Below are 14,039 nucleotides of genomic sequence, written 5' to 3'. Positions count from 1 at the left end.
ATACAAGGATTATATGGTACAAATAAAAATCGTTCCCTTTTCTTATTAAAAAGAATATTTTCCTTGTGGATTTGATTTTTTAAACTTGCTTTATGATATTACGTAAGAAAGGACAAACCCTCCCCGCCCCCCCTCAGATAAGAATTTTTAAGTTATTTTGAAACTCCCGCTCCCCCCATATGCCCTTTTGTAATTAGTGTATGACCCCTATGCGGATTGCAAGTGTGCGCGTGCGAAGGGGTGGTTGAGTGTGAAAGACCCCACTCTCTTGCTATGCTTCTTATGCGTGGCGGGCTCAGATAAATTCATCATTTGGTTAATTTTCTTTTGGCAAGCAGTAGTATGATTGAGATGACGATTTTAATAGCATTGGTTGTTGTGTTGTGTGTAGGAGATGATGTTAGCTTATTGGATACTGATATATGTTTCTGCCGTTGTTTTGATACTCGGGGCAAACTGGGATAACTTTTTACATGTCATCTTCGTATATGCTGTTATAAACACAGTTTAATTGTATAACTGCTGCATGTATGACGGGATTTACAGACATGTCGGAATTCTACAGACTTTTGATGGCCTCCTACAGACGTAGCAAGAAATCTAGACTTTTAAAAGAGTAATAGTATTTAGCAAAATTGTACTAGAATAACTGTAATCGACTACGAGTGATTCCTTCATTAATAGTATTCTAATTTCAATCTATTTTTAAATTAATATTCTAGTGTAACTAGGATTTACACAACCATCTAGAGACATTTACAGATATTTTAATTATTCTTCTGCAGACATTTCATAAAAAAACACGTGACATCGCTGTCTGGCACCACATTCGTTGTGGGTTATTATCATACGTGGCAATTGCAGGGTTATTGCGAAAACTCCACGCTAAAAAACCTGCTTGGTGAAGGTTTGAACATATTATGGATAGGGTATTCGTCTTAACTCTCTAATGCTGACATTCCACGCGCAAATGCCCTTCTGCTGGCTCTTAACTGTAAAGTAAGTACAATTTACAGTAAGCCCAAAAACTATTTGTTATCCGATTTGGCCCTTCATTTACTTTATTTGTACATGCCATACTTTAAAGTGGTCTATTTCTAAAAATATTCGGCAAGTGAATGCATTTTGATCCCACTATACATATGTGTAATGAAATATTCAATAATAAGGGCCGGTGGGTAATGTGAGTAGTAAAAGTAGTACTATCCAAGGTGCTTAGAAATATAAGGTGATTCGTCTTTGGCAGTAACTAGGTGAGGAGTGAGGTAAGCGTGCAGCAAGCTACGGAGTAGAAAAATGACGGCGAACAACTTTGTTTACATACTGAAATCCAAGCAAACATGCATAGGGATGTAGTAAACAATGTTGTTAGCTGTCGTTTCTAGAACCAACATGACTGATCGGCGATTTCGAGGATCGTATCACCTGAGAATAAAAGCTCCACTGGAACATAAGTTGGTAATTACTGCTTTAGAACTAACCTAACATTTGAATTTTGCAACGCATGTGTCTCGGGTGCACGTTTGAAATTTTCAAGGTATGATCAAGATTCCATTTGCACAAACGCGTCGCAAGTGATTTATGTGAATGTAATGCAATCGTATGTAGAGGTAGATAGGATAAAATACACCCCTAAGAAAATATAATCATAACTTAGCTAAAGACCATCAATTGGGAGAATTTAATTAATGATATCATTTAGCCAACATGTTACTCTGATATCACAATAACATTCTATGTGTATTCTACTTCACTTCGGTTATGTCTCTGACATTACCTACCCATCTTTTTTTCATCGATCTAGTAGTATTTGGATTAAACTTAATCATGGCGCAAGAGTTTTCACTGGGACGGATTGGGAACATGAACTTTTTCAATTTTGAAAAGTAAGAAAATCGCGGATTTTTTTTCTTTGCATTTAAGTTTAATAAGACTGATATTTTTAGAGTACATGGATCCATCTACACCAAAATATGACTCTGACCTTGGTTTATTACAAACATAGGATATTTGAGTTGGAGCAATTCGAATCACTAATGTTTGGAAGATTTTGTTTCCATGCGCAACTTTAAATCAGCCTGGAGTATTAAAAACCCCTACCTTTGACAGTTAACAGCGTTGTCAAACTTAGGAAATACACGCAACGTGGTTGCCATCTAATGCAGAAATTACTAGGGAATATTATGATATAATATAATATCCTTCACTGAAAAAAATCCAAACGTTAATTCTATTTGCTTCAAACCGCTTAAAATTCATATGAAGAAGAAATGCTATTGTTATCACGCGCACACATACCTTCTATGTGTCAACTGTATAAACTATGTATGCATACACATAAGTTATATGTGCATATTGTTATAGAATGGGGTTTTATGTGGCTAATAGTTATGAAATGTGAATGTAAGATTAATATTTCTTGTAAATACACACATTAGGTTTATGTGCCAGCAAATAGTGTCTATATGCCTCCGTTAATTGCAAAAATCTATGTGTAAAATCAATAGGCATAACGTTTACTTTTTTTTGAGTGTTGATAACGGTTTTTGAAAATTCGACTTTCGGCCAGCTTTTTCGGTCAAATACTCCTCTGTGCGGCGGTACGGGCGGTACCAAGTATATTTTCAAAACATTATTTTATTACGAAATAAATGTAAATATATTCTAAACTAAGTGAAAAAACCGTGTTTCTATTAATATAACATCCGTTAATTGCGCCAAACTCTGGGCCTTATAAAGGGTTAACACGATTTTCTTTTTATGTCGGTATGGTCACCGTGTGGTGGACGTAAGAGTTATTTTCCTGGGAAGCCAGCCATCCGGAACTGTTGAATGAGAAATAAGTTCCTGGCAAGAGAGCTCCTTCCTTCCTTCCCCTCTGCAGCCAAGCCAGCCAACCCCAGTCGTGCTACTAACGGTACATTAGCAGTTTTTGAAACTTTATGTTTGGCGTATAAGCTGACGAAAAAAATATAAGCATAACTCGGAGGCCCGAACTCAGGCTCTCTGTATCTCGAAGCTCAAACCCTTACACAAAACTACAGCAACGCTCTGAGGAGCGAAGAAAAAGTCGTTTAACAACAAACATAACATGCCCGGCTCATGAGCACCATATTGGCTAAAAGAAAAAAGAGAAGAACAGAGATAGCTAACTGAAGTCACAGAGGACAGACGTCCATCTTCAGCATTCAACTTGTGTAAAATCTCTAACGGTTTTGAAGGTAGTTTGGATATCTAAACCAGGTGCGCTACTGTCGTCATGTTTTTTTGTAGCTAAGTTTGACAGAATTGACAGCGGTTATTCCTCTACCCAGTCAAACTAGTCCGGAACCGATTCGGATTTCCAGCATGAATTCCAGCTCAAATGTGTCAACCGATAGAGTCGGAATCGGTTGTTTTCTTTGAGCTAGATTCCATGCTGAATCCATCCAGGATTTCGAACCGGTTCCGGAATCGATTTGACGGATAGTTGGGATAGGTTGGTGTGGCGGCGCTAGTATTTTTCGTATATTAATTCAAATATTTACACACGTTTTTTAAATATATTTGTTCGATCATGGATGTCTGTTCTCTGTGCTGAAATGTTCCAATCACGTTTTTGCTTGGAAATTCAAAGCCAATGCCATTCTTAATGATAGATAATCACCAGGTGGAACTTTCTAACTGGAGCCTAACTTTGCAGGGATGATTACTCTCAACGATAGCATGTTTTTGTTACAGCTAAGCAAAACTGCATACACAGGAGGGTTTGTCGCGGTTGCGGTAATTACCGCAACCGCGCGGTATTTACCTCACCCGCACCGCAAGATCTGCGGTGCGGTAAGACACTTTTTCCCGCAGATGCGGTGCGGGAAAGAGCTTTTACCGCGCGGTTTTACCGCAACCGCACCGCAAAAAAAATAATTGATACTCTTAAATCCAATTTAAAAGTGCATCACTTCTCTCGATTTCTCTTGGTAATCGTGGAATTGTGAATCGTTTTCGATATCAATTTTTCAATTGCGAATTTTGACTAATTTAAAGGAATTAGAGATGAACTAATTATGCTGGGACTTAAACACAAGCCAAAGAATATAATTATCTTCGTCAAACCAAACGAATTTGCAATAATTGGCAGTAAAGGATACAAATGTATGAAAGCGTCCAAAATAAGGAGGGGTCCAAATTTGGATGATTATTCTATCATTCGTTCATCAGCATCGTATTTCTATCTTCTTTGATTGCTGTGTAAATTCAATGTGAATTTTTCTACAGTCAATTTTAATGGATTCTTTCTCAAAAAGTATGCTACATAACTTCTTATCGCGTACTTCCATTCAAATTTACTATAATTTTCTACCAAATTAAGTCCTAATATTTTTCAGTTGCGACTATTTTGTAGCTTTTTTGAAGCTTTTTTTGGCCAAATACCACATAGTTTGACTCCCGTTCACTGCAATTGAAGTTTTTGCCTTTGGCCATTTGGCAAAATATTAGAGGAAAATACATTAAATGCTATAACTTTCGAACTAACCTTAGGAAAATTACACTTCATACATTTTCAAAGGGAGCAATCTTAGTTGTTGAATGAGAATACATCTGTTTCTTGAAGAATGCGGAAGTTAGAGTTTTGAGATATATTGTTCGTAAAAACCCCTATTTTTAAAAATAATTTCTGCTGTATGCTACAAATCATGCATTTTTTGCAGTTTTTCTAATGTTCAATAATTCTGTACCGGTCGAGACCGGACACCTGATTAGATGTAATGTATAGAGCAATTTTTTCGTCAAATATGGCGCCGTTCTTATTGATGAAATACAATATGTTTTTATTTCACTGTATTGGAATATATGCGCTATTATATAAATATTATATATATTATTGGTGAAATTCCTTTGAGAATGAAAGGTGGTTTTACTACGTAAATGCGAAAATCATACATTTTTTTTTCATATGTCAAAAGCATTGAAAATATGAAAATTTAAAGAAAAAAATATGCAACTTCATTTCTTATTACATTTTTATTCCCCTTTTTCAATTAACTGAAGGGTTGCTAAAATAAAAGTTTTCCTATTACTGCAGTAGAACGTTTTTGAATGTATAATGTTTGCCTTAAAATGAACGGAATTTTATTAATAGAAAATGAAAAAGTTGATTTTTTCATAAACAATACATTCTGAGGAGTCTCTTAAAGTTAAATTTCGTGTGAATAAACTATAACATTTTATTATATACGAATGAACAATTTTCAAACACTATTTTTTTAAAATATAAAAATTTTACCGCATTACCGCGCGGTGCGGTGCGGTAATTAAAGTGCGGTTGCGGTAAGCGGTGCGGTTTTATTATTTTTTTGCGGTTGCGGTGCGGATAATCCATTTACCGCCCACATCCGCACCGCGACGAACCCTAATACACAGCTCTTTACATATTTATTTGTATGATCGTTATCTTATTCGAAAGCAGATAGCAGAATTCAGTGTGTTTTTCCATCAGATTTTTAAATGGTCCTAGGGATCAATATCAAGAGCTTGTATCCTTTTCTGAAACGGAAAGTTGCATAGTCTAGAGAATTCGTTGTGGTGGGTCTGACATGGTGCCCACCAAGTTCGCTCCAGTTTTTTTCGCGTTTGCGGCACGCATTTAGTTACGTTTGATATATGGTATGCTCCAATGATTATTAACAAGTTTGTCCTATACGTTGGAATTTTTAATTAGGATGCAAATAATGTTTTTATTCTTATAAAAGTTATTCATCTTTGTATGCAAAATCCTTCGTTCATAATTTAGGAACAATTTCTGAACAAATCAATCGTGCGAATGCTCTGTGCACGATTACATTTCACTGGATACATTACAAGATTAATGGCGTAGCTTTGTCAGTTTTCACTATTTTCAAATACATGTTTAACAAAAATATGAATACTAGGGTGGCACAAATTTTCAAAGTTAGTGGAACCACTAGCACTAATCGCAATACGATCACCATTAACTAAATGCAAAATTTTGATTTGATATGCTGCATTATATTTTGGCACAAATGGTTTAAAGTTTGTAAATGATTTAACATGGATAAAAAATCAACAATATTTAAATTCGTGTAGACAGTTTCCTATGTGTTCTAAGAAACTGTACAATGCTAACTCCGGCAGATACTAGTACAGTGTACAACTTTTCCAAGGAAAGTAATGGGCTGCGACTTCTGATGCAAAAGGTATTCTCTATACCTATATCGTTCAAGAAAATTGAACATCTTTCCATATATTGAATAGTTTACGATATCGTTATGGTTATTATGGTATATGTACAATTTATTGAATCATAAGCTTAACAAATAACAACTTAAAAAAGTGTCAATTATTTTTTGTTAAAGGGTGTAAAATTTTTTTTTTCGGGGAAATCGGATCTTAATTTATATGTGGAATGCACCCTTTATAGCAAAAAGCACCAATTTAGTACTTTTCGTCATGAGTGCATTCACGCCGCCCATTTTCCGGTCCACTTTACGTATAGTGTCGTTATAGTTTTCGTACCCCCACCCCCCAATATTGTTGTTGCGCCCGATCCAGGTTGTTACGCCCCGGCTTTAAATTGGCGACTAACCAGCAAATGTTCTACAGCAACACTGGTTGGAAGATCCTTTCTTCAATCCCACAAACAGTATTGGAATGACTTACGGTCGCTTGGTCGCCTATGGTGGGGGATTCGAGGCATCCCGAATCAACTGTGTCGCACCCCGGAATGCGACGATCAACGTCGGTGAGAGAAATGGTTGACATCTGGTCACAAGATGTCGTAGTAAATGAAAAATTACTGGAAGTGAAGAATACATCAGCGCTTGAAGTGTTCGGATCTGATGTATACTTGCCATTTGTGGCGGGTTTCACCCATCCCACACACAGGACCGGGACGACTGACCGCTGGCTGTAATTGCTCGATTGTGGCGGGAGGATCGAGGGCTTACATAGTGCCAACTGCAGGCCGTCCCACTATGCGTTAAATCCCGATAGCACGATGCGGATAGCAGAAACGAGATGATAGTAACTTACGAAGAGACCCTCTAAGAACGGTTTGTTTCAAAATCGTCCAATGAAGGACGTTCGTTGGACCGATATGGACAACGTCCAAATAACCGTTCAACGAACGTCCATCGTTGGACCCGTGTTGAACGATTTTGAAACAATTTTTTGGACGTCTCAGCGGGGAGTCGGACGATGAGCTGGAAGCGTGAATCGGTTCAACCGTTGTATCGTTACAATTTGTATAATACTTGCCGAGAAAGGCGGCTTGGAAGACCCCTTCTCCACCCACACATACAGGACCGGGCGACTTTTGAACGCTGGAAGCAAGTGCACGACTGTATCGGGGGGATCGAGAGCTTCCATAGTACCAACTGCATTGCGTTCCAGTATGCAATCAGCATCGACACAAGTCTTTCTTAAATCTAAACACTGGAAAGATTCGATGATCTGATCTACAATCATATCGTCAATGTTGTGAAATCTGCATCTTTTTGCTTGTTCTGTAAGCCGAAAGACAAAATCTTCGAAATTCACGTCTCTTTCTTGTTTAAATGAACGAAACTGATGCCTCTCAAATGGTTTGTTTAGTAGGGATGTGAAAAAATTAACGATCGAGACTAGAGCCCACTCATATTGTAAAACTCGAAATTCTGAAGTATCTTCGATTGCTATTCCAACCTGTACTTTTCCAACTTTATCATAGTACGTTTGAAGTTCAATTCCTCCAAGTCACGAAGCAACCACACATTAACAACCAGCTCGAAGCTTTAGTCCCAGGTAACGGTTAAGCACGTAGCTTTTTATTTCTCTCTACGTCCGTCTGGCTATTAAACACATAAATTATGCACGAAGCGGTCACATCAACAACCAGCACGAAGCTTTAATCCAATTGGATCCGGAGCTTTTTATTTCTCTCTACAATCGTCTGGCTATTTAACACATAGATCATGCACAAAGCTGCCACACATTACTAACCAGCACGAAGCTATAGTCTCGGCTAAGCACGGAGCTTTTTCCAATCCCAAGAAAATCAAATAATGCTTTCTCACTTGCACAGTACCGAGGCACTAAAAGCTTATGACTGATGCTCTCGAACAATGTAATTGTAATGTAAAATCCGTAATTAAACAATCAAACTAAGAAAATTTAAAATTTTAATTAATAAACCTAATCATCACTTACTGCAATCAGAGAAAATTGCCACCCGGGAAAATATTTTAGAAAAAAAAACACATTTTCGGTCTGCCCGAACTATTTTTATTTCTTGCTCGATTTTTTGATATTTTCCGAATTTGGAAAAAACACTCTGTTCGAGCTGGGTGCTGGTTCACCGGATCGTGGTAGAGAAAAAAGGTGAACTATATCGGTGGTGATATCGTGGTTAGTGAACACTCGCTTCGTTACTGTGTGACTAATATAAAAAGTACTCCATACGTTTATTATAGATTGATAGACAAATGCGATGTATCACGGTTTGATAATTTTATTCAACTGACTCTCCCTGTCCTATTAAACCTAGGTCAGAGCGATGAGAGCTAAAGGGAATCAAAATCTCCTCTGCTTTGTGATATGCAAAACGAGAGCGATAGATCAAATCTCTGGGTAATTAATTTAAGGTAGACTAACAAATTGCGGCGTGCGCGTGAACATACCGCCCACCATTGAAATTTCAGTTTCAATTCAGCCTAACTCTTTTTGATGGTGTTGTCTAATTCTATCTACTCTAACTATAACTGAACAACTCAAAATTCAAATTTATTCTGATGAGATATTATTCGGATCTAGATGCAATTCCTCGACCAACAGTTATGGGTAGATAGGTCGGATTTAACTATCGGCTGTGGGATGGCCGATCGGTGTGCTTCCATTGCTGGACGCCGGTATGATGTTAAAGCTGCTACACATTTTCGACCAACGGCTGGGGGCTGATAGGTTTGATGTGTTGAACCTTCCTCTCCTCCACTGACGTCGAGCGCATAGGTCTGACAACAAACAGCAACTTTAGGTCGGGAAACATTTGGTCCAGAAAATTTATGAAAACTTAATACTTAACTTGTGAGAGGACCATAAAGCCCCCTCCCATCCAACATTGCCTGGTTTTCTGGGACCTCGAACAACTGGAACTAAACTTCGTTATGAGGTTGCTGGTTGTCTTGAATCGGCAAAACGCAGATACGTGTAATTGCCCGTTGATAAATGCCGTCCTTGGTGCGGATGTTGACTACACGGACGTGTCCGTCGGGTCCGGGTGTTGTGTCCACTATTCGTCCGAAACGCCACTTCATTGGTGGCAAATGGTCGTCTTTGACTAGCACCATCGTGCCAATGTGGACGTCGTTTCGTTCGTGTGTCCATCGAGTCCGCTGCTGAAGACCTGACAGGTATTCACTTGACCACCGCTTCCAGAGGCGACAGATGAATTCTTGAATTGTCTGCCACTGCGACAAACGATTGGTAGGGATTTCTTCGTAAGAAGGTTCCACTATAGCAGTCAATGGACGGTGTACTAAAAATGTCCTGGCGTTAAAACATCCAAGTCTTCCGGATCATTGCTGAGTTGCGTGAGAGGCCTAGAGTTTAGGCAAGCCTCAACTTGCGTTAAAACAGTCTGCATCTGTTCGTTGGTCACCAGGGCATTCTTTAGTGTGCGGTAGAGATGCGTTTTCAGGGATTTGACCGCTGCCTTCCAAATACCACCGAAATGTGGTGAACGTGGAGGAATGAATCTAAACTGAATGCCTTCGTCCGAACACAGTCGAACAATTTGATCTCGGTTCTGTTGGGTGTGAAAGAGCTGCAAAAACTCGTTCAAGGTTCGTCTGGCTCCGACAAAGTTGGTCGCATTATCGCTAAATATGGTCTGAGGGACGCCACGTCTGGCTGCGAACCGTTTCAGTGAAGCGATGAAAGAATCGGTGGAGAGATCTCCAACGACTTCTAGATGCACGGCCTTAGTTGACATGCAGACAAACACTGCAACAAAGCATTTTTGTGGAGCAGCCTTTCGATGCAATGGCCGCAGGTGAAATGGTCCACAAAAATCTACTCCCGTATTAAGGAATGGGAAGATTGGCGATACGCGGACTGAGGGTAGGTCTGCCATTATTTGCTCCGAAAGATTTGGTTTACAGCGGAAGCAATTCAGGCAACGTTCAGTTACGGTACGAGCAAGATTACGAAGTCTAGTACGCCAAAATTTAGATCGCACTGCTGGCATCAGCAGCTGAGGTCCTGTGTGCAAAAACTTAACATGATAGTGTCGTATTATCAGCAGCGTCAAAGGATGTTTACTGTCAATAATCATCGGTTGTTTTTGGCTATATGGAATTGAAGCATTGTGTAAGCGGCCTCGAACTCGTAGTATACCGTCGACGAGAATTGGGGACAGCGATTTGAGCTTTGAAGTTGGTTTCACTTGGCCCGACGATTTTATGCTTCCAATGTCATTAGGGAATGATTCCTGCTGTGATACTCGTACGAGGTTTTGGAGAGCCATCTCCAGCTCTACTGTGGTGAGTAGTCCATTCTGGCGGGATCTTCTGTCCTTTTCTCTTGCGTTAGAGATGAATCGACGAATATAACCGACTATACGAACGAGGTCGGTCAATGATGATTTCAGCTTGAAGATGCTCAAGGCTCCGTGCACAATTGGTAGCGAGGTTGCGGGTTTCTCCTCTAGTTGATCTGCGTCGAAGATACAGTCGGATGTCCGAACAATATTTGGCCAGAATCTTTTCGGTTGGTGCAGCCACGCCGGACCTTGCCACCAAATGTCGAAATCGATTAGTAGTGCTGCACTCATACCACGTGAAATAGCATCGGCTGGATTTTCGATCCCCGCCACGTGACCCCAGGTTCCGGGTGTAGTGGTCTGTTGAATTTCGGCTACTCGGTTAGCCACAAACTTTTTCCATCGGTTGGGTGATGCGGCTAGCCAATGAACGACTATCATTGAATCCGTCCAGAAGAAAGCACGAGTGGAAGCTGGAAAACTGATCTTCACTTTGTCATACAAATGGCTGAGCAGTAGTGCCGATGAAAGTTCCAGGCGAGGTAAAGAGATTCTTCGTTGGCCCTTTCCAGTGTTTGCGGGAGCTACCTTCGATTTAGTGGTTAACAAATTTACCGAAGTCGATCCTGTAGCGGTTACAGTCCGAACGTATAGACAGGCACCGTAAGCGCGCTCGGATGCATCACAAAACCCATGCAGTTCGATGGTTGCTGGGTCCGCGTAAGAGACCGCCCACCGTGGAATTGAGAAAGTCCGCAATACCTCCAAATCATCGCGAAATTCCTTCCAGGTGTCTTGAAGTGTATCGGTTAATGGCTGGTCCCAGGAAAGCTTGGACAACCACAACTCCTGCATAAACAGTTTGGAACGCAGAACTGTCGGCCCCACCAGACCGAGTGGGTCGAATAGACGCGCTGCATCGGACAGCACCTGCCGTTTGGTGATAGGCGAGTCCGTGGTCCACCGTGGTACCTGAAAGCGAAAGACGTCCTCGTCAGGTTGCCACAGAAGCCCTAGTGTATTGACGGATGATGACGAAGAATCCAGTTCCAGCACATGTCGGTCATCTTGCAATTCTGTAGGAATGTTGTTTAAAATGACGGGGTTGTTCGATGCCCACTTGTGCAATTTGAAACCGGCCGATTGCAGCAGACTGATCAGCTGATTGCATAGCTCAACTCCTTCTTCTACCGTCGTGACGCCACAGAGCAGATCATCGATATAAAAAATTTTGAACAGGATTTTAGCTGCCTTGGGATGTTGCGATTTCCCGTCTTCGGCGAGTTGTTGCAAACAGCGGGTTGCGAGGAACGGTGCCGATGCTGTACCGTAGGTTATGGTCAATAATTCGAATGCTCGAACTGTTTCGTCCGCGGAATCACGCCACAAGATACGTTGCAAGTGTCGATCGGATGGATGTATCCACACTTGCCGATACATTTTCTCCAGATCAGCTACAATAGCGAAACGTTGAAGCCGGAATCGGAGAAGCATACTGTATAGGTCGTCTTGTACGCCCGGCCCAACCAATAAAGTATCGTTCAGGGACAGTCCAGTGTCACTAGCACACGAAGCGTCGAAAACGACTCGTAGTTTCGTTGTTACGCTGTCCGGTCGTTCAATACAGTGATGAGGCATGTAGTAGGGTTTTTTCCCAGGTGGAAGGGAATCGGTTGTGGTGTCGATTTGTACCATATGCCCAAGTGCAATGTACTCGTGAATGAAAGCTGTATACGCTTTCAGAAGAGCTGGCTTTATTAGCAGCCGTCTTTCCAATGACAAATAACGTCGCAAAGCCGTAGCATAAGATTCTCCAAGGCTAGTGAGAAGGGTTTCCCTTTTGGGCAGTGATACGACGAAGCGTCCGTTTAAATCTCGGTATGTTGTTTCCGAGAAATACGACTCACACTGGCGTTCCTCCGCCGAAAGTGTGTTTTCGGACCGACAGGATTCGAGGTCCCAAAATCTTGCCATTTGCATTTCGAGATCGGCGTTACTACATACCAGCATGGTAGCAAGTGGTTGGCTGGGGGATGTGTCACATTTCCCGGAAACAATCCAACCAAAAACGGTTTCCTTGAGAATCGGCAAGTTTGGACCGAGCTCAACGAAACCATCCGAAAGTAAACGATAGTACACCTCTGCTCCAATTATAGCGTCAATTCGATTGGGCTCGTGGAAATTTGGATCAGCTAGATGCAGATGAAGATCGAGTTTTTGTGCTAGACGTTCACTAAGTAAATTTCGTTCGGAACAGCAGTCCAAAAGAGCTCGTGCCAGATGAGTATTTCCGTGCAAATCTGCAATTCGGACTACTGCCGTTGAGAGGAATACTACGTTACTGGTAGCGGACGAACTTGCAGGAAGGGCAACAGGCGAGCGGCTAGCAGAGGCGTTGGATTGGGTAGGATTTTGTGGAGGTTGTAACGAAGCAGCACAAGTTTGCATTGGCGATTCTGCTATCTTTGCCAGAGGGTTGGATTGAATCTGCACTGCGGAGACGTGTTGCGATGGAATCGTTTCTTGATTTTGGCTCGATGCGCCATTGGGTGATCGCAAATGTAGCATCGTGTTATGCCTCTGACCACAAACTCGACATGCTGAGCTCGGACAAGCCCGGACCAAATGGGAAGAGGAAAGGCAATTTAGACAAAGACCAGCCTTCTTTACTGCTTCAAGTCTTTGGACAGGATTCATTTTGTTGAAGGATTCGCATTTGAAAGGAGAATGTGACGGTTTTTGGCAGAGTGGACATGATCGCTTTGAAGAGGTAATTGTCGTAAGCGTGGATTCAATCCTTTGTTTCGTTGGGAGCTTCAACGAATCGTGACGTTGGTCTTGTGCCCGATGTTTGATAGTCGCAAGCGGCTGAAGCGTAGCGAGATGCTCACGCAGAAATTTAACTAGTTCTTCATAATTCGGTGTCTCGCGAGATTTGTGACATCGTTCCCAATGCCTTTGAATATCTGCATCCAAACGTTTATACAGCAAATGCGCAAGTAAATGGGACCATCCATTGGTTGGAAGACCAATTTTCTTCAACTGAAGCAGGTTGCGTTCGTACGAGTCGATGAGTGTCACTAAAGTATCATACGATTCCTTCCTCATCGGTTCAGCATCGAGGAATCCATCCATCAAAGTGCGGGCGATGATCTTTTTATTTTCGAAGCGTTCCTGTAGCATGGTCCAAGCCACCCCGTAATTTGCGGCTGTTACCTCGATAGATTCCACAAGCGTTCTAGCATCTTTAGATAGCACCGTCAAAAGGTAGTGAAACTTCTCAATCGCCGTGAGGGAAGTGTCCTTTTCGATCATGCTTTGAAACGAATCCCGGAAGCTCAACCACTCTTTCACACTACCGTCAAAGGAAGGAATTTTGAACACTGGAAGGTGCATTCGGGAAGCAATTCATTGGCCGGGCGGTGTGGGGATAGTGGATGAGGACGAGGCTGCAGCAGTCGGTGGGGACTGACGACAAACGAGAAAATCTTTAATGTCAAAATACCTGTTTTTGAGATCCAAACGA

General features: G+C 41.3%; 1 protein-coding gene across 1 annotated transcript; it reads right to left on the bottom strand.

The window, feature by feature from the left end:
* Positions 1-9,508: 9,508 nt before the first annotated feature.
* On the bottom strand, positions 9,509-13,828 carry LOC131696257 (uncharacterized). Its single transcript, XM_058984808.1, has one exon. The coding sequence runs from the start codon at positions 13,826-13,828 to the stop codon at positions 9,509-9,511; it is 4,320 nt and encodes a 1,439-aa protein (XP_058840791.1).
* Positions 13,829-14,039: the final 211 nt, after the last annotated feature.

Source organism: Topomyia yanbarensis, chromosome 1, assembly GCF_030247195.1.
Source record: "Topomyia yanbarensis strain Yona2022 chromosome 1, ASM3024719v1, whole genome shotgun sequence".
Taxonomy (NCBI): domain Eukaryota; kingdom Metazoa; phylum Arthropoda; class Insecta; order Diptera; family Culicidae; genus Topomyia; species Topomyia yanbarensis.
This window is presented reverse-complemented; position numbering and strand designations above follow the sequence as displayed.